Source organism: Telopea speciosissima, chromosome 2 (genome assembly GCF_018873765.1).
Source record: "Telopea speciosissima isolate NSW1024214 ecotype Mountain lineage chromosome 2, Tspe_v1, whole genome shotgun sequence".
In the NCBI taxonomy this organism is placed as follows: domain Eukaryota; kingdom Viridiplantae; phylum Streptophyta; class Magnoliopsida; order Proteales; family Proteaceae; genus Telopea; species Telopea speciosissima.
The window spans coordinates 54,624,398-54,646,273 of NC_057917.1; the positions used below are offsets into that span (position 1 = coordinate 54,624,398).

A 21,876-nucleotide genomic window follows, 5' to 3' on the forward strand; every position below is an offset into this window, starting at 1 on the left:
CGAAGAAGGAGCCGGAATGTACACGCCCGAGGGCAAAAATCCGCAGCTAAAGGCTAGCTAGGGCGCAGAATGGAGAGGGGAAGGCCCCAGGAGACAACAATGAGCCTGTTCCTTGGGGTGTCCAAAACACTAGAGAGGGGGAGGGAACTAGCTTTGGAAGAAACATAAAAAAAAATGGCATTCCAAATCTTGTCGAAAGAGCGGGAGTTGGACGTCCATCTTCTAAGGTTGCGTTCCATCCAAATGTGTGAGATAGCTGCACAAAAGGCAAGCTTGCCGATCGAATCACAAATCGTCTTCCCTCCAAACGTCATATCAATCCAAACCCATTCTCTATGGAGAGGAAGAGGGATGCGGCGGTTAGGCCAGCACTGCCGAAGAACAAGGGTCCAAATGGAAGAAGCAAAGGGGCAAGAGAAGAACAGGTGATCTGCATCTTCCATGCCATTCCAACAGAGGCAACAGCTAGGAGAAACCTGCATATGGCGGTGAATGAGGAAAGCCTGAGTGGGGAGGCAGTTCACTAGGGCGCGCCAGGCGGTGAGATTGTGGCTAGGGATGTGCCCTTTAAACCAAACTGCTCTATACCATGGACAAGGGGTCCCTCTATGTCTAACCATATCCCAAGCGGAGTGGGAGCTGAAGCTGCCCGAGGGAGAAGGGAGCCATAATAAAGTGTCACCTCTACCTCGGTGGCCAGGGGGGAATAGGGGGGAGGGAGCTCCAAAGATCAGCCAAGGGAGGGGGGAGGGGGGAGGGGACCAAGAACCTCTGGTGATGATGGTGGCAACTGAGGAAGATCTGGAGAGATGTAGATTGAAGCATGAAGAAGAGAAGAATCAGGAATTACTGTTCACGTGAACAGTAACACAGCCCCTTATTTTGCCTTGGTGAGAATATTATTAGAAGATCCTTGGTGGGGACCGCATGAGAATCCAAGCTTTGACAAGAAAGAGGATCGGTTGCTAGAAGACTTGAAGATCTGATTTTATTTTATTACTATTCTCTTAGTAGTACTTAGTTACTATATCTATTAGTTTCTATTTTAGTTATTCTTGCATGTGGCTGAACTATAAAGCCTAGCAGTTTCTAATTTTAATGATCTTCTATTTTAGTTAGGTTTTAGTTTCTATTTCCGTACTTTCTATTTTCAGTTAGTTTCTATTTATTGTAACCTTGCCTAAGCTATTAATAGGCCCCCTATTTTAAGGAAGGAGCAGATTTTGAAGAATATAATTTTCAGGCCATGTTGCCACCGATTATGGGAGGGAATCCTTGTTTCAACAGCTGGGATAGCTGTGGCTCAGAGACCCAGGTTGAGAAAGCCATTCCGCTACCCCCTTTTTCTTCTATCTTCTTCTCCTCCCTTCCCTACTCGATTAACACTGCTGTGATATTTTCTGTGACTGAAACTAATCACTGTGAGAATATACTTTGAAGACCTGAATCAAGCCTCTGTCAAGTTCTTATTAGTTGTTGCTGTTATACAACTTGAGGAGGCTCTAGAACACCTGCAGATCTGAGTTTTATTGCAGCAACTTCAGGCTCTCTGATCTCCAGATCCATCCATCAGTTGTTGATGATATTTGGAGGCTGAAGTACCCTCAATGAACCTTTCCTTCAATGGTAAATTGAGTCCAATCCATTGGTCAGGTTTAATAATATCTGTGAGTTTCTAAATCTGAACTTAACCTTCTAATTCTGAGATCTGTTGATATCTCAGCATCTAGCCATCACTTGTGGCTGAGATTTTGAAGGTTCATTCAACCCAATAAGACCTACCTTCGATTGGTTCTCCAGCTCCATCTGAGTTACTAAATCTGCTTCTGGTTAATTTCTATCTTATTTTGTCTGCTTTTGTTGCTGTTATCTTTGCTGTAGCCAACTGATATGGTTATATAACGATCCTACTGTAGAGTGGTTCTTAGTTGAACCCCATCTACATTAGAGATGTTGTGAGGAATGGCATGCGTAACTTGGGTCTTGTACCAAGTATGACCGTGAATAAAACCTTTTGGAGAGCAAAGATCCATGCTGCAGACCCCATATAGCTGAGATTTCCCTGACTTTGACATGCATAACTTGGGTCTTGTACCAAGTATGACCACGGATAAAACCTTTTGGAGAGCAAAGATCCATGTTGCAGACCCCATATAGCTGATATTTCCCTGACTTTGCATGCGTAACTTGGGTCTTGTATCAAGTATGACCGCGGATAGAACCTTTTGGAGAGCAAAGATCCATGTTGCAGACCCCATGTAGCTGAGATTTCCCTGACTTCCTGGGCTGGGCTTCTTTCCTCTTACTTTCATTTCTCTTTTCGTACTTCTCATCTCTTGTCTTCTTTTTCTTACTTTCATTTGCAAGGATCCATGTAGCCGACCCCATTTAGATGGGATAAGGCTTAGTTGTTGTTGTACAATTATATAGAAACATTGCGGTAGATTATTTATTCCAAGGAAAAAAGTAGTAAATTAGTAATATCTTATAAGCCTCTTTACAGTCCCTTGTAAGCATAAATTGAAGAGGATATCTTGCGTCAACTGCTGTTAGACCAGTTTCCATTTCCAGGATGAGTAGATATTTCTACAATAGAAATCTCTTACACCTAGGGTAGCATGAACTACATTTTCTTGTTGATTGATGTACATATTTGTGAGATGAGTACCTTTAATCTCATTATTTTGTACTATCTTCTTTTGTAGGTTGCTGCAATAAACACAGCAATGGCTGCACTTACAAAAACTGTGGGCATATTTCCCAAGGAACGTGCAATTGTTGATAGAGAGCGTGCCAAGGGGTCCTATGCATTAGGACCATATCTACTTTCAAAGCTATTGGCTGAGATACCTGTTGGAGCAGCTTTTCCTTTAATTTTTGGTACAGTTTTGTATCCCATGGCTCGTCTTCATCCTACATTATCAAGGTGAGTTTTCAGAACATACCAGTGGAAAAGAATCAGTTCTATTCCATGTCCCGTGTATGGTTGACACAGTGAGCAAAACAGGGAAATTATGAAACATGGAAATAAAAAGCATTCTACATGATGAAAAAACTATCATGGAATGAAAATCGCTCTGCATGAGGAAAACTATCAGTTGTACCCATGTTCCACTGGGTTAATGATAATTCACACAGTTTGAAGAAAAACAGAGGAAAAATTATGCAACAAGGAAATAAAAGATAGAAACACAAAAGTGCCTTAATTCCTCAACAATTACATATGGGACAGTTACGGCAGGAATCTTCATTGCGAAAGATTTGAAAGTCCAATTTTTTGTAACATTTAATATGGTGTTTACTTGTTTCCCAATGCCCAACAAACATGTTGCACAATATGCCGGATTCTCTTCTGTTCATCGGCAATGTCCTTTTCAGGCTCTCCTTATTTGTGATTCAACCACATAATATGACCAAAGAATGCATTAACCTTCTTACTTAATAATTTAATGCATCTGTATTGATTAAATATATTAACCTTAAACTCTGGAATTTTCAGATTTGGGAAGTTCTGTGGTATTGTAACCGTGGAATCATTTGCTGCATCTGCTATGGGTCTAACTGTCGGAGCTATGGCTCCAACAACAGAAGCAGCATTAGCCTTGGGGCCATCCCTTATGACAGTTTTTATTGTTTTCGGTGGTTATTATGTTAATGCTGATAACACACCGGTGATCTTTCGCTGGATTCCTCGGGTTTCTCTCATCAGATGGTAAGATTTCATCTGATTAGCAATTTGGGACCAAGCCTCTATATCAAAAATTTCTGCAACTCTTCTTTTGGGGGTATTATTCTTTCATTGCAGGGCTTTCGAAGGGCTTTGCATCAATGAATTTAGTAGTCTTCAATTTGATCATCAGCATTCCTTTGACATTCAGACTGGAGAACAGGTAAAAGACACTGAACAGATGCTTCTGTTATCTGTGGGAAAATGAATTATCTTGTGTTTTTGGTGAAAGAAAATCTTTACGAAAACTCAAGGTGCTTAAACAGAATTTCGGCTACTGATCAAAATGCCTGAGATTCCTAAATATACTATTTTGTATGAAGATTTACCTTAGCATGCTCATATCTTCTTAGGGAACTGGTTTTTAGCTTTGAATTATTCCTTTAGATTCAAGAAGACCAAGGTGCATTACGGCTTTGATTGGGAGCTAAGAGATTCACCCACAGAACCCGAGACAATTTTTTTGTTTAGGGGTGGGGGAGGAGCAGTTGGGGATGGGAGTTATTAGGAACTACATTGAAAGTTATTTTTGTAACTGATTAGAACCTTAAACATCAGAACCGAGAGAATGGAGAAGAGGAGAAGAAGGAGAGAAAGGGGGACTGTCTAGAGATAATGGATCAAACTAGCAGTCCTCCCCCCCCCCCCCACAGTGCCTTTATTTATATAGAATCAGAATTCAAGAAAAGATTCCTAATCCTACTAGGAATCACCAAATTAGAAACATAGTTATAATAGGAAACCAAACTAGGACTAGGACGAAACTAACCGTAGACCATCTAGGACTGACTCTAATTACAAATATAAAGGGAGACACATAGGAGGTAGGTATCTCGATTAGAATAAGGAATATTCTAATCGAGATAGCCTACAAACCTAGTGCTCAATATACACTTTAACACTCCCCCTCAAGCTGTAGCATACAAATCACCTAAGCCCAGCTTGGAATAACTTTTTCGAAAAGCAGGTCCAAACAACGGTTTGGTAAACATATCACCAAGTTGGTTGGTAGTTGAAACAAATGGAGTAGAAACCAACTTCTTCATAACAGCATCCCGAACAAAGTGACAATCAACTTCAATGTGTTCGGTCCTCTCATGAAACACTGGATTGCTTGCAATGTAAATAGTGGCTTGAATATCACAAAACATCTTTATAGGTTGAGTGATAGGAAACCCCAACTTCTGAAGTAATGATTTTTATCCACATTAACTCAGCTGTAGTATGTGTCATTGCCCGATATTTAGCCTCAACACTAGATCTAGCAACAGTACTTTGTTTCTTGCTTTTCCAGGTGATTAAATTACCACCCACAAAGGTACAATAACTAGTAGTAGAACATCTATCATCAACACCAGCCCAATCAGCATTAGAAAACCCAACCAGATTAACATTTTGACTAGGTCGATAAATAAGACCCTTGCCAGGTTCACCTTTTAGATAACGTAACACACGGAAAACAACATCCCAATGAATTTTCTTTGGTGTTTGCATAAACTGACAAATAACTCCAACAACAAATGATATATCTGGTTGAGTAACAATAAGGTAAATAAGTTTCCCAACTAATCTTTTATACCGATGTACATCTGTAAAATCTTCACTCTCACTGGAACCAAGCTTTTGATGAGAATCCATGGGAGTATCTGCCGGTTTCAAAGCAAGCATTCCAGTTTCAGACAGATGGTCAAGGACATATTTCTTTTGTGATCAGTTAACTCGTTTCTTGCTTCGTAAAACTTAAATACCATGAAAATACATGAGAACACCTAAGTCTTTCATCTGAAAAATGCTGATGAACATAGGATTTAACTTGAGCAATACTAAAAGCATTATTACCAGATATCATAATATCATCCACATAAACTACCATCACAATCACCTTTGAATTCTAGCGACGAATAAAGACAGAATGGTCAGAATAACACTATGAGAACCCAAACTGAGTTATAATGGAGCTGAACTTATCAAACCATGCTCTTGGAGATTGTTTCAACCCATAGGATGCCTTAAGAAGCTTACATACTTTGGTGGAATTCTCCCCCTGAGCAACATACCCTGGAGGTTGCTCCATATAAACCTTCTCTTGAAGATCACCATAGAAAAATGTATTTTTAATATTCATCTGATGCTAGGGCCACTCTAGTTGACAGCCAGAGAAATAAGAATACAAACAACATATAAGCGGGCGACAGGTGAGAAAGTTTCAAAATAATCAACACCATAAGTTTAAGTATAGCTTTTAGCAACCAATTTGGCCTTACGCCGCTCAACAAAACCATCCTAATTGTATTTATTAGTATAAACCCATCGACATTTGACAAGATCCTTCCCAGTAGGTAATGGAACCGTGGTCCAAGTCTTTCTAGACAATCAAGCATCCATTTGTGTCCATTGCTACCTTCCAACCAAGGTGACAAAAAGCCTTATGGTGGGTTTTGGGAACAAAGTTAGTTGATAAAGCAGAAGTAAGTATGTGATAGCGGGATAGAAGATGAGAAATGGAGGATAAACAGTCAAGGATTTGTGGGACTTTTGAGTACAGGAACGAGTACCTTTACGAACAACAATTGGTAAGTCGATGGAGACTTTAGCATCAGGATCAGATTGAGTGGATAGAGTGGCACATGTAATAGTGGGTGGCATCTCCGGAACACTGGTAGCAGAGGGCAATACATCAAGCATAGTGATATCCAGGACAGTAGTAGTGGAGGATGGTAAGTCAAGTTGTCGACGCCAGCGATAGACCTGAACCGGTTTAGGAGATGGTATCGGTATGGTAGCTAGTAGGGGTGGACCTAGAAGATCTTCATTGTTCATAGGAGACAGTAGAGAAGAACTAAGAGTAAAATAAGGAGTATTTTGAAAAAATGTGACGTCACCACTAATAACCTGTTGATTAGAAACCATATCAACACATATACCCTTTTTGTGTCATAGAGTAAGTAAGAAAAATAATTTAATAGAATGAAGAGAAAATTTATCAATAGTAGGTTGAAAAATGTGAACAAAACAGATGCAACTCGTGGTGGGCAGCAAAACAAAGAACTATCAAGTTAGAAAAAGGAATTTTGTTATTTAAAATAGATGATGGCATACAATTAATAAGGTAATAGGCAGTAGGGACAGCATCACAACAAAAACGTTTGGGAACATTCATATGAAGCATGATAAACCGAGCTACCTCCAGTAAGTGTCTATTCTTGCGCTCAGCTGCCCCATTTTGTTGTGGAGTATATGAACAACTAGATTGGTGAATTATACCGTAAGCGAGGCAGAAATCAGATATCTCAATTTGAGTATACTTAAGTGCATTATGAGAACAAAATATTTTAATGGACACACCCAACTGAGTTTTTGTTTCTTGATAAAAAAATTTTAACACAGTAAGAAATTGAGATCTGTCTTTCAACAAGTAAACCCAAGTGGAACGGAAGTAATCATCCACAAAACTAACAAAATAAGAAAACCCTAAACTATTACGAACTCGGAATGGACCCCAAATGTCAGAATATACTAAAGAATACAATGAAGACCTTCTAGGTGTACTACGAGCATGGAAGGAGGCACAATGATGTTTTCCCAGCTCACAGGCTTCAAACTCAAGACGAGAGTTGAATTTGCATCTAGGAACCATTAACTGGAGTTTAGGTAGAGATGGATGACCAAGACATAAATGTCATTGTATGGGAGACAGTATGGTAGTAGATGTAGCGACAGTAGAAGGTCCGGTGCCATGTAGGTAATACAACCCTTCACTCAAGCCCTCCACCAATCATATTCCTTGTTTGAAGGTCCTGAAATACACAGTAGGAAGGATAGAAGGTAACAGAACAATTAAGAGATTTAGTAAGTTGACTAACAAATAAAAGGCTTAAAGGTAATTTAGGAACATAAAAAAACATGAGAGAAGGTCATGGAGGATGTTGGAGAAACAGTTCCATGACAAGTTACCTGAGTAGAGAATCCATCAGCAAGAATAACATTGGAAGAGGTTTGAACTTGATTCATTGAAGAAAACAAACTTGACTTATTAGTCATATGACAAGAAACACCAGAATCAATAAGCCATGAGGTGGAGGAGGTATGAAAAGCAAAGTTACCTTTATAGGCTAAGGTGGTTGTAGAGGTAGAGGCAGATGCAACTTCAAGTTATTGGAGCCATTTCTAGAGGGTTATAATCATTACGAGACACAGTGGATGAAGTACCAAATGTAGAACTATGAGTCATATCACCAGTAGATTTCTCAGTAGAAGTGTCAGTCATAGTTGTATTGGCTAGTTCATTCGCCCACTCAGGCTTCCATGCTTAGCCCAACAAGTATCTACATTATGATTTGGTTTACCACAATAAGAGCATGGCAAGAAGACTCGTCAATGGGTTGATAACCTATACCTCGTCCACCAGTACCACGACCAAGGCCTCTGGATTGGCCATGACCACGTCCTCGACCATGATTGGCAACAAAGGTTGAGTTATCCTTAGGAGTAATATCAATTTTGGATGGATTATCCAGACGATTGATACGAGAGAATACTCCATTGAGAGAAGGAGCCTACTCCTCTGTGAGTTGTTGACTCTTCACAGATTGATAGTCAGGATGTAGTCTAGCTATAAATTTTGCAACATTGAACTCAACTCTTTGTTTTTTCTACTGATCCAAATTTGTAGTAAGTGTCTGATATATCTGGAGTTCAACCATGCCTTTATAACTGGCAAAATATTCACTAAGGCCTCGTTTGTTTGGCGGGCAACAAGAGGTGGGAAAGGAAAATGGGTGGGTCCCATGTGTCATGGGGTTTAAAGACAGAAAAGGAAAGGAAAGAGAAGGATGGGAAAGATGAAATTGTGGGTCCCATACTAAATAAAATAATCAATTCTAACCTCTTTTCCTTCATTTTTCTTCCTCCACAAAGAGACAACCGACTAAACAAGGTAGTCACCCTTCTTCCTCGCAACACTACCCGACGAAAGAGGGTTAACTCATCTTTTTCTCAATACCACTCGTAAGCCCCCGCCGCTGCAACAGGGCCTTCTGTTTGATTGTGGCTTTTATTAGAGAAGAGAGGATTGCCACTGCAACAACCTTCCGCCCCATCTTTTTTTTCTTTTTTGAACCAAAAAAAAAAAAGATCTAAGATTTTATAACTTCCGAAAACTCATTCTACAGCTCTGCACATTCATTCATATAACATGAAAGTAAAAAAAAACGATAACAATGTTAATCATTTTGATTGGTAGACCACCATTGACCCCCAACCCAGTTCAGAAACCCAGAAAAAATAAAAAATAAAAACTGAGACCCTCTGCTAGCATTGTCATCTATCCTTTTGATGATAATATGAGGTAAAGCTCCAAGCGAACAAAGTAAATGCAAATGAATCCAGCTTAAACAATTATTTACTTGTGCAAACGAATCGATGCTGAAATCGCTGCTGCACATAGTCACCGGATTCGAACGAAGAAGTCGTTGCTGGATCTAGTGTGAAAAGTCATTGCGAACTCCTCTGTGCTGAAAAACACTTGCATCTGGTTCTTCTGGCTGGCCATGGTCACTGGCAGCCCCACCCTCCATATTCTCTTTCTTTCACACAAGGAAGGTTTTACTCCGAAGTTGAAGGGATCTTGCCATCGTGCCGGTTACAGCTTCAATTAATGGTCAAGTGCCACTTTCTCCTCCCTTCCCTGCAAAGTCCTACCGAAAACGGTAGGATTTTGAGGAAGGGTGGGGTGGGAGAATTCACATGCCACATCAGCCGACAGCTACATTATTTTTGCATAAGTTGTCTGGTAATTTACAACCCCATGGAACAATGTGGAAGATACTGAGCACCTTTTATTTGCCTGCCCCTTCTCCTCGTCTATTTGGAAGGGAGTCTTAGAAAAATTCTGGCCTAGAAGTCGAAGAATTCTTCCCTTCAGTAGAGAGTGGCTTTGGATAGATATGACTTTTGCTGGTTCTTCAATTTGCGACACAGTTGGAAAGTTAGCTTTTTGTACCGCCATCAATCACATCTGGATGGAGCGTAACCTTAGGAAATGGACCTCCAAATCTCGAACTCATCAGCAGATTTGGGATTCCATCTCTTTTGAAATCAAAGCTCGTTTATCTTCGGCTCCTCCCTCCTTTTGTAACGACTCCCCAAGGAACATGCGTATTGTTGTCTCCTGGGGTTTGTCCTTCATTTCTCTCCAACCCTCCCTTGTTTGAGGAGTTGGTCCTTCTTATCTTTCCTTTTTCGCTCCTTAAGGGAGCTGATGTTTTTTTTCTCTGTTGGTAATGAATTTTTTATTCACCCAAAAAATATTTACAACCCCATGGCAACCAAACAACCATTGTTTTTGGGGTTTTATGGAAAACATTTAAATTATCCCACCCCTTTTTATCTACCCCATTTTTTTTCCTTCAAACAAACAGCCCCTCAAGGATTTTATCTCCCTGTTGGAATTGAAAAGCTTCTCATAGAGATTATACATGAGCGAGATATTCCTTTCTTGAGAAAAAAAAATCATGCAGATCATTCCAGATATCCTTAGCAAGGGTGTGAAACATCACATTGGATGCAATAGCAGGTTCAACATTGTTCCATAACCATATTTTGATAATAGAGTTCTCACGCATCCACTCATCATGAGCTGCGATTGTGGCAAGATCTTTTGGATAAGTAGTAGGAGGCTCATCAGTAATGTACTTCAGTTTTCCTTTGGCATGATGTATGCATGTACTGCCTGGGCCCATAAGAAATAGTTTGAAACTCTAGAGAGTTTAATAGTAGTGATCTGAACTTGGACATTGCCCGTTGGTGGTTTAGAATCAGCCATAAAAATAACTAATCAATCACAAGTAGTAGCAGCAGTAGTAACACAACCGACTGTTAGAGTGAACCAGAATTAGGGTTTGAAAACCTAAATCTCAGCAATAATCAAAGTTAGGGTCCAAATATCAGCAAAGTAGATGGATCAAGTGGTGTACTTGAAGAGAGGAATCAGATCCCAAAGATCTCACAGCAAGATATTGGATCGATTGGAAAGCTTGTATATATAAAAGGGAGAATGTTTTCTGTGTGGGACGCAGGGGCCACGCCCACGCACAACAGGGGCCGGAATGACCGCCATACCCTCCATGTATGGTGGAAATTCCTCCCCCTTTTATGCCACCTCGTGTGCTCTCATTGGTTGGCGCACGCGGTGTGGCCCCTGTGTCCCACCCGGAAAACAGCGCCCCATATAAAAAAACACTGATATTATACCCTAATTAGGACACCACAGTGAATAAGAAGAAGTGCTTCGAAGAACCTGATTAGATGTAGCCTTCAATCAATATAGTCTTCAAGAATAATAGTGATCCACTGGATGGATCAGAAATAGAAGGAGAAGTAGCTTTCAAGAATGAACCACCGCTTCAACTTGAGAATCTCCAATTGATCTTGCACTTCAGGTAAACAGTAGAGTAGAAAGTAGAAGTAGAACCCTAGTTTTTCATTTAAAACATCAACTAGGGTTTAATCTGTAGTAGTATGCAGCATAGGGTGCTGCACCCGTTTAAGAGAAACCTTGTAAGACCTTCAAACCAGAACCACAAGTCAACAACCAACTAATGGTTGTGCTCTGATACCATGTAACTGATTAAAACCCTAAACACAAGAACCGAGAGAATGGAGAAGAGAAGAGATGAGGAGAGAAAGGGGACTGTCTAGACAAAATGGATCAAATTAGCAGCCCCCCCCCCCCCCCTCAACAGTGCCTTTATTTATATAGAATCAGAATACAAGCAAGGTTCCTAGTAGGAATCACCAAATTAGAAACTTAGTTACAATAGGAAACCAAACTAGGACTAGGACTAGGACTAGACTAACCATAGACTAACTAGGACTGACTCTAATTACAAATATAAAGGCAGACACATAGGAGGTAGGGATCTCGATTAGAATAAGGAATATTCTAATCAAGATAGCCTACAACCCTAGTGCTCGATATACACTTTAACAATTCTTATGCAGGAACAAATTACTAGTTCTTCTATTATCACTATGTTCAAAAGGTTATGCATACTAATGTGAATTCTTGTTCTCAAGTCATTCAAATAGATTGAATCCTGCCGAAAGAGGTGAGATAAACCTGAATTTAAATGACTGCTCTGGTTGGAAGCTGAGTCTAGTGTCAAGTCAGCTGGGCTATTACTGATTGATTCCACTGGGCAAGGTGAAGAACCGCCAGGCTTTGTCAAACTAGGTGTTACCCTCAGAAGACTGCCCAAGCATGGTTTTTTTGCCCAAGGCTAGACATTATTTGTATAGCAGTATAGGACTATCGGTGAATGGTGATAATGAAGTAGTACAATTTGTGTTGTCAACAATACAATAGTGTCAAGTCAGCTGGGCTATTACTGATTGATCCCACTGGGCAAGGTGAAGAACCGCCAGGCTTTGTCAAACTAGGTGTTACCCTCGAAAGACTGCCCAAGCATGGTTTGTTTGCCCAAGTCTAGGCATTATTTGTATAGCAGTATAGGACTATCAGTGAATGGTGATAATGAAGTAGTACAATTTGTGTTGTCAACAATATGTAACCTTAGTCCATAGTTGACAATATCAAATATCACCTAGGCATGTGGGCAGCCATTGAGGTCCATTGCCTTGGTGTTTTCACAGCTTTGCCCTAGAACATCTGCTATAGGTGTTTTCTTGATGCCATGGAGAATGAGAATTTTGCTTTCTTGGCCCCAGATGGAGTTGAATCCAACTAAGCTGAAGCTGTACTCCTTTTTTAAGATTAGAAATAGTATTGAGTTCCTAAAGTTTTTAGTTGTGGCAGAAACAATCTCGTTTGTTGATCTTTAGAGAAGTCAAGATAAAAGAAAATTTTCATAGGTCAGTTGTGGAGAAAATATACAAGATATAGTTCTTTACTGAAATCTGAAATTTGTTGCTATAATTCACTGTCCTGTTCTTTTACATGGCAGATTCCATAGCCAATAAATGGCTTCTCTGATCAACACCCCACCTCCCCCCCCCCCCCCCCACACACACACACAAAAAAAATGCAAGGGTTGAGATAGTAGATTTTGAAGATGTTGTCTAACAAAGAACGAGGAAGGGATTTGCAAGTACATATTGTATGTTAGTTAATTTTCTGCCTATAGTATTTGGTATATTTCTTGACATTGATCTAAATGGAAAAGAGTAGGCACTGCATAATTGCTCCACATTACTTCTACCACATGGCATTCAAGTACGATAGAGAAATTTTACAATGGCTCTGGCAGTATAAAGCCATTGTAAACGAGTGGCATTTTCTTAATGGAGAAGATTGGCAAGACAGGTCTCATATCTTCTCTTATCATTTGTCAAATTTCAGTGCAAAAAGTAGAAGCAGCTATGGCAGAATAAAAGTTTTGTTTTTTGGTGGGGGGTGGGAGGGTGGGGGGTTGGGGGTGGGGTGCTAGAATAAAGCCTTGAAAGTGGTTGAATTATAAATGTTGTAAAAATCAGTTATTGACAGGAGAAGGTAAAATACCTGGGGGGTCAAATAGTTTAGATGGATAATGAAATTTGACGTGTGACCAACCTAAGGTTACCCTATTTATCCAGTGATTTGGTATATCGCTATGTCCACGTGGCTTAAATCAAGCAAAGTCTTGCTAAAACGATCAGGATGACCATCTCTATACCCCCCCCCCCTTGCCTTTTCATTTACATGTCTAATCTAATATCTATTTTTCGTTTATTTTCATGGCAGGCACTTGAGAGGCTCTCATTCGGAGGGAGACGCATTAGGAGTACATTGGTGGCACAGGGTAGGATACTTTTGTTTTGGTATTGGACCACTTACCTTCTTCTTGAGAAGAACAAGCCCAAATACCAACAGCTTGAGACTCCTATCCTTGATCAACCCCAATCACACAAGCAGTTTGAGTTTGAGGTTCTTTCCGTTGAACAAGATGAGCCATACCAGCAACTTGGGACTTCTCCCCTTGACGAAGTCAAACCAGATGAACAGCGTGAGTCTCCTCCCCTGGCCCAAATTCAACCGTTTATCTTAGAAGGCTTGTGATTTGTTTGGGTGATAGAAACGTGGACCCTACACATTCATGTGATGCAGGATGAGCAAAGAGCAGAGTTCACAGAAGATACGTATTAACATAGCGAAAATGTCATCACTGGCCAGTCCATATAAAGAAGCTCTTTCAGGTTTTATAAGGGGCTTATAGGGGGAAATGACCTGCAAAGACATGGATGATTGTCATAGTTTGAAATAGTTAAGCAGGTGGTAGATTAGTCTGACTATCTAGTAAGGCTTGCGCAGAATATTTGTTCTTTATCCCTTTTAGTTTCAGTGCCATTCAACTCTTAAAAGCTAAGCTTAGTTAAATTTTAGGACTACTACACACACTGTCCTAAGAAAAATTTTTTTGGATCCAATCTGTAAGATTCAATAGAAAAAGGAACACCCCGTGGATGATTGCCATAGTTTAAAATAGTAAGAAGTGCGTGCCAGATTAGAGCCTGGATATCCAACGAGGCTTGAGCAGAAAATGTGTTATTTATCCTTTCTTTCTGGTGTTTTTCAACTCTTAGAAGCTAACTCAATTTAATTTTTAGGATTACTGTTCGTTATGTCTCAATTTGCACTTTTTATTGTCATCAGTTTATGTTAAATACAATTCAACAGTTATTGAAAGTGAATAGTCAGCATCATTTCTTGAAATCTCTCTTCTGATTCAAAATTGTGGTGAAACATATACACCTCTTACAATCTCATTTTTGGGGGCGTGGTTTAGTACATGTTTCACGTCAAAAGTTTTACTTGTTTGAATCCTTAGAGACACTCATCAATGGGAGAATGACAAAGATGGGGACACCGTCTAAGTGTAATATGAGACAGATCCGATCCCTTTCCTAAGTTATCAAAAGATCAACAGGAGCTATAGCGAAACTTTCATGCATTGTGAAATTTAATGAAATGAATAACAAGTAGGAAGGAACCCTTTAAATCCCACATTAATTTGAAAATCACATTAAGGCCCGTTTGTTTGAAGGGATCTGGGGTGGGATTGTTATGGGGATGGAACCCACTTGTTAGTGGGGTAGAAGACAGGTGAAGTAAAGTAATGGGGACCTTGCTTTACCAATCCAACAACTTGTTTGGTTGGGTTGTGCAAGGTGACTGTTCCAGAGACGGAGAGCCAGGGAGGTCGAAGGGGTAGAGAGAGAGACACGGGGGGTCCATTGCAGATGGAAGAGGAAGATCGATGGAGTAGAAAAGTAATCCTTGGCTATGATCATAGCAGCTTCGTTCTAAGTTTATTTGGAAGCTTTGCAGAAACCGGGGATATGAAAGGAGAGGCCATAGGCAGCACCATTTTCATCTTCTCTCCCCCCTCCCCCACCCAATCCCTGTTGCATGCTGCATTTTTTTTTTTTGTTTTTTGGATTTGGTTGCTGATGTTCATTTTTCATCTCATGATCGTGTTTTCACTCAGAAGTCTTCTTTCTCCTCTTATGAGAAAGTCATCCGCCAGCCTACCTTTAGCACGGTGGATAAATTAGCCGATAATGGAGATTTTCCGACAGATAAAGAAGCAGATATTTAAGGTTCCCGACGGATGGAGAGGCCATTAATAGAGAGCTTTCCAGTAGTTTCAAACCGCACCACTACCACAAGGCAAACCATCACTCAGATGGACCTTCCAAAACCGTTTCCCCATCTCCATCCCTTAATTTTGGTAACCTCTCTGTTTAGGATTCCTTTGGCCCCTTTCAAACTTCTAAATCAACCCATACCCTCCCCTCCCTCAACGGTTTCATGGAATCAGGAGGGGGAATAGAATCTCCCCTCCTGATTCCATGGAACATCGATGGGACCATCTTCATCTTCTTTCCCCCCACTTCTCCGCATTGCATGTTGCAACTTTTTCTTTAAGCTTGCAAAGGAAGATCGATGGAGCATGGCAAATGAACATTGACAGACTGAGCAGATCAGAAATACTAAGCACAGACGATCCTCGATGTCTTCTTCCTTCTCACCCCTTCCCTGCCATTGCACAAAATCCCTACCAATTTGGTGGGACTCTTGTGAAGGTTAGGGTGGGAGAAACTGTTGTACACCCAAATCGACCAAAAAAAAAAGAAAAAAAAATGTTTTTTGCTGTCAACTCATAATCCCACCTCCAAGGACCTGAAAGAAATTACAAGCTAAGAACACCAAATTAAAAGCATTAGTAATTATTCATGGATGAAGCACATAGATGATACACACTGATAACACAGACAACATGTTGAAATTCATACTGCTGTGAGGCTATAAGAATAATAGGAATATGTTTCAGAAAGAGGGGGGTTTCGCATTGCCTCTTTTTCGCACAAGCCACACAGAAATGCAGATATAATACACCTAGAAAGTTGCACCAAATAAATCAGGCTAGGGTGTTAACACTCTCCCTTTACTCGACAACAAAGTTTTATATTCTCTTTCAAAGGATCCTTGAAACACTACACTCCAAGCCTTATTGAAGAAAATATCACTAGACACCCTATTCAGTAGGGTTACCACTTTTCTACCACACCGAGCTGATTGTCAAACAATTCTAGGATTTTAGCAACAATGGTAAGAATGCCATCCACCACAGCAAGAACATAGTATAGCTCAAGCTGAACATTTGTATCACTTATATTCCCTAAATATCAAAATTCTCTGAATATGATTATGCAAACGAGAAGGGTAGGCTTCATGCCATGAATCCACCAGTATTTGAGCCAAGATTCAATCAAAAAACAAAGAAAAACCAAAAGAAACAAGAAGATTCATTATCCTTCCTACACATTGAATGTTGACCAAAATATAACTGAAATGCTAGAAACAAAACGGAATTGCAAAAAGTTTTAACTGCTGATGACGAAAGTGCCTAAAAACGACCGATTCCCCAAACCCTGATTGCACCATCTGTGTACCCGGTGAACAAAGTGCTTCCATCTGAGCTCCAACTCAAGCTGGTGCAATACAACATCTGCCAAAAAAAAAATCAACAAAAAGACTTAAAAATGAGAGCTAAACTTATTCTCATACTGCAGTGTGATATATTCAAGGAAAATACTATAGCTACAACCCAGAAGGGGTTACAGGAATTCTGAACCCATCCCAGAAGTGGATTGTTTCCACATAAAACAGTAGGACCAACTATATTAAGCTATGCTGTGTAAGGTGCACCCATCACCTTACCGGACCATAGCACAAGTATCCTTGTTCAATAAAATATTGCATACTCAACGTGGACCAATGGTCATCATTTATCACTCAGATTTCTGATAATAAAAGCTTGGCTGGCTTCAAAATCTTAACAGTTAACAAAGATCCAAATTTTTACAACAGTGATCATTGATAGCAGTTCACACTCGCAAAATCCAGCTTTACACACGAGGATGGATTCTTTAACATTTTTTGATCCATCATCCAAGACCACCCAACTCTAACGAAGGAAAAAATAAAAGTGGACCACCTCAGTTTCGCTTCTAATTCTTCTGATTCCAGCACAAAATCTAAGTTTCAGCTGGTTCACATGTCTTCCCATCAAATAACTTACCATGAATCACCACTATAACACAGTATGATCAATTGGCACCAATCCATGAGCATATCGACCCAATTAGACATTAGATCTCCAGGACAACATGATAACCCCATGCATCATGTTGAGTCACAATCAAGGACAGTATAAGCTAAATAATGTATGGACAACAAGAAACAAAAAATGAGCAGATTTCATCTATTTTAGAGTAAAATCCCACAGTTTCACAACCACACATCACAAAGAAACTATACTGTTCAGCAATCCCAAACCAATTATATTCAGCAAGTTTTCTCCACATAAAGGAAATATAAAGATTACTGTATATAAGAACTGCATTCCACTCATCAATAGGGAAGTCAAGAGGATTGTAAGTTCCACCAAACATGTAATAACTGAAAACACATTATGTTTAAATAAGATACAAATGATTGATTGAATTGTTTAACCCGGTCAAATCTATGCTGCCAATGAAATAGCACTACCTGACATAAATACATAGCATAAATTCAGTTAGATTGGACATGTTAGACTCACAAGGTTTGGAGAAGTCAGACTAATAAAGGAAGTACAAGGAAAAGTGGAAACAAAAAGTTCTACTGATAGCCAAGTAAAGGGCGTACCCAATGCACGAGACTCTTGTCACTGCAGGGTCTGGGGAGGATCATAATGTATGCAGCCTTCCCTGCTTTCGCAGAGAGGCTGCTTCCAGACTCAAACCTGTGACCTAACAATGGAGCAACCATACCGTTGAAGCAAGGCCCGGCCTCTTCTATTGATGGCCAAGTGATTACTATAAAGAGGGTATACCCAGTGCATGAGGCTCCTGCCACTGCAATGGGGAGGATCATAATGTATGCAGCCTGACCCGCTTTGTGAAGAGGCTGTTTCCCGACTCAAACCCCTGACCACTAGGTCACAATGGAGCAACCTTACCATAGCTCCGAGGTCCACAATTTTGATTATAAAGTTATAAATCAGAAACATACGGCCAGAAATGCTTCATAAAGCAGAACAGTACACAAAAATGGTACTCCATAGAAGACCGTCAATTAAGATGAAGGTTACAAATGAGGTATGACATGAGCACATCAGAAAAAAAAGGCACTTTGGACGAAACAAAAAAACAGCACCAATATGTGGATAATAGGAAGTCGAACAGAGTGTTATGATGCTGGTCAGAGAGAGAGGAACAGATAATAATGATTTGGGTGGTAATGAGCAAAGATATTCAGTGCTTGTGAATTAACAGAGATATCGCCCCAACAGACTGATTAGCTGAAAAAAATTCTTCCAACAGAACCCAATTTATTGTCAAAAGACTATATGAAAGTCCAGTTATCATGGGAAATTTACTAGACTTTTTTTTTAATCAAGGAATTACGCATGTTAAAAAAGCTACAACAATACACTAAAGGAAATCAACCAAAACAACCCATGCCTAACTACCCATTTGAACATGTAGGATAAACGAAGATGTCAAATATGCAATTGGTGGTCCAATTTCAACTCTGAATTAAATAAACTGATTTGCTAGTTATTCCAATAAGCTGACGTCCAAACTCGAATTAAGCATAGTAATAGCAATCATCAGTCACCACAATGTTCAAGAATCATTAAGATCGAACACTTGCTATGCATATGAGATGGAAAAGGCACATATAGCAAACTTGTAGCTAAGAATAAATACGCAAAATGAAGAGAAGATAAGTGAAGCATGTAATTCTAATAGACAAACAACTAAACATCAACCCTAAAACCAAATATACCTGATTCTTTCCACCAGAGAGTTCGGGTTTCAAGTCCTGAACGACACTCTTGCTTTCCAGATCCCAAATCTTAACACTCTCCTGCGTAGCCGCGCAAAGCCAATACCTATTCGGACTGAAACAGAGAGCATGAATAATACCTCCAGCATCAAGCGAATAAAGCCTCTTACCCTCAGCCAAGTCCCATAGCAGGGTCACACCATCCTTCCCACCACTCGCACACAAAGACCCATCGGGTGAAACAGCAACCGTGTTGACGTACCCTCCATGACCGGCCAATGTGCAGCGGAGCTTACAATTGGTGAGGTTCCAGACCTTCACGGTCCTATCCCAAGATCCAGAAACGATAGTGGGCTGGAACGTGTTGGGGCTGAACCTCACGCAGCTAACCCAATTGGTGTGGCTGTCGGTGTCCTGAATGGTGTACTTGCATTCACCAAGTGTGTTCCAGAGCTTTATTGTGCGGTCACGGGAGGCCGAAACAATCTGACGATTGTCGATGGAGAAGGCAACGGAGAGGACATCCTTGGTGTGTCCGACAAAACGGCGAGTAGTGGCACCAGTGTTGAGATCCCAAAGACGGAGCTCGCCATCCCATGAGCCAGAGAGAGCGAACTGACCGTCGGACGAGAGGACAACGTCTTGAACGAAATGAGAGTGGCCAGTAAGGCGGCGACGAGGAACACCGTATGTTTGTTCATCCTTCGTGAGATGCCAAACGAGGACTGATTTGTCACGGGAGGATGAGACGATCATGTCCGGGTTGTCGATCGGTGTTGCGATCGCGGTCACCATGTCAGAGTGACCCTTCATTACCCCCTTCGGCATCAAAGTTTCCGCCATGTCTTCTCCCTGAAACTCTCTCTCTCTCTCTTGCTCTGCCTACGAGTTCTGCTACTGACTGCTCGCTTGGAGAAAAAAAGGGTAGTAGAAGAACACGGGCAAATGCAGAAACCCTAATTATCAGGTTTTTATCATCTACGAGAGCTAGGGTTTAGGATTGCACGACCGCAACTCCTCAAAGCGTGCGGTCCAGATCTCCTCGGTGTTGGGTTGGGCCAAGCTCCATTCTAATAGGTCCTGCTCCAGCGCCAGCTCCAGCCTAGGCTAAGGCCGGGCCTGGGCAAGGACTTCAAGGCCCAATTCAGAAGTGGGATTGTGGAAAAGTCAATAATATTAACTTCACCCGTGGATAATTAACTAATTATACCACTATGCATGTAAGGAGGTCTTTCTGAAGTCTGTTATTTTTCCTATGGGTAATTATACCTCTATGCATTTTAAAATCCCTGCATCTCAACATCAACGTTTAAGGAAACTTGCTGTAAATTTTTTCTGGGGAGATAATGAGGGTCGATCAAAGATCCATTGGGTGTCATGGGAGAGATTATTTCAATCCAAAAACAAATGTGGTCTTGGTTTTTGGGATTCTAATTTACAGAACCGTGCACTGCTCTCAAAGACTGCTTTTAAACTTTGGGATAATTCACAATTGTTTGTTGTCTCGTTTTATGAAGGTTATTTATTATCCCAGATCAAATTTCTTATCTTCGATCTTCTACAGGGCATGACCCTAGTTGGGGGTGGCATAGCATTATGGTTGGCAAAGAAGTTTTATTTAAGGGCCTTGGATGGGTGATTGGAGATGGATCTTCTATTGATCCATGGAATAATCCTTGGTTACCTGGGGATGTGAGTTATGTGCTTGCTATGTCTAAATTTTTATGTCCTGCCTTATGTAAAGTTGTTGATTTTATTGACAGTGATGATATGCGTTGGAAAAGAGATCTATTTGATCTCTAATTTTTTTTCCGGCTGATGTGGAAAAGATTTTGAACATTAATCTTTGTCTTTTTTCTAATGATGATAAGTTGATGTGGGTAGCAACAAGGAATGGTATTTATTCAGTAAAGAGTGTTTATCATCTTTTAGCTAATCTTAGAGAAAATAAGGAGAGGCAGTAAGTAATTACTTCTTCATTTTCATCCAGAATCAGAATTCCAAATGATGTTTGGAAGAGTGTTTGGTCTTGTAAAACTCTTCCTAAAATCCAGTGTTTCTTATGGAGATGTTGTGTTGATGGGCTTGCTATAGGAGATACATTAAGGCGCAGGTCTTGCAACTTTGATTCACTATGTAATCGTTGTGGAGGTGAGGAAACCATTTTCCATATTCTTGTCATGTGTAGTTTTGCGAAGGCGGTTTGGTTTGGTAGTGGATTGGGATATAATTCAAAATCAACAGGAGATCATCATATTTCTGGTTTTTTGTTGAATTGGAGTTCCTTTTCTTCCCTTGGCAAGGAGCGAAGGAACCAACTCACCTCTCTTTGCTCCTTTTTACTATGGTATATATGGATTGCTAGATGTGATTATATTTTTGGGCGGAAAGATTGGCGTCTTGAGTATGTAATTCGTGTGGCTACTATTGCTCATGGGGAATTCCTAAATGGTAATATGTTACCAACTTCCACTTCAAATTCTGTTTTGGATTGTAATGCACTCTCTCGCGATTAAAAATGGACTCCACCACCACAACGGTATATCAAAGTGAATTGTGATGCTAATTTTTGTCAAGGAGCAGCCAGCGGTGGTCTTGGATTTATATTTCGGAATTCTGCAAGGACTTCTCTTCACGCTGTTTCTATGCCATGTTGTTTCACATCGGTGCTTGTTGGTGAAGCCATGTTTATTCGTTCAGCATTGTTAAAAAGTATTTCTGAAGGATATGAGCATTTGTTGGTGGAGACAGATCATAGAGATTTGGTGTCTTATTTCCAACGCGAGTTATGTTACCCACCACTTGGAAGTAAAAC

General features: G+C 40.4%; 2 protein-coding genes across 2 annotated transcripts in view; one reads left to right on the forward strand and one right to left on the reverse strand.

Moving 5' to 3' along the window:
• Window positions 1-14,078, forward strand: part of LOC122649912 (ABC transporter G family member 7) — a 75,865-nt gene extending 61,787 nt beyond the window's left edge. The window contains exons 9-13 of the mRNA XM_043843172.1: window positions 2,706-2,926; window positions 3,500-3,712; window positions 3,806-3,890; window positions 13,467-13,728; window positions 13,830-14,078. Coding sequence (XP_043699107.1) covers window positions 2,706-2,926; window positions 3,500-3,712; window positions 3,806-3,890; window positions 13,467-13,728; window positions 13,830-13,834 — 786 coding nt within the window. The 3' untranslated portion in view covers window positions 13,835-14,078. The remainder of the gene's footprint in view (window positions 1-2,705; window positions 2,927-3,499; window positions 3,713-3,805; window positions 3,891-13,466; window positions 13,729-13,829) is intronic.
• A 2,301-nt stretch (window positions 14,079-16,379) lies between these two features.
• Window positions 16,380-19,992, reverse strand: LOC122649916 (guanine nucleotide-binding protein subunit beta-like protein). The gene is made up of 2 exons (XM_043843176.1): window positions 19,062-19,992; window positions 16,380-16,734 (listed from the first exon to the last, which is right to left on the reverse strand). Exons 1-2 carry the CDS (start codon window positions 19,902-19,904, stop codon window positions 16,633-16,635), a joined length of 945 nt encoding a protein of 314 aa, XP_043699111.1. The 5' UTR covers window positions 19,905-19,992; the 3' UTR covers window positions 16,380-16,632.
• Window positions 19,993-21,876: the final 1,884 nt, after the last annotated feature.

Excerpts from the sequence above, each read along its gene's own strand:
- LOC122649916 (XM_043843176.1), bottom strand. The coding sequence starts at position 19,904 with ATGGCGGAAACTTTGATGCCGAAGGGGGTAATGAAGGGTCACTCTGAC. Across the intron at positions 16,735-19,061 it reads TCTCTGGTGGAAAGAATCAG|ATGTTGTATTGCACCAGCTT; the intron begins GTATATTTGGTT and ends TTTTTTTGGCAG.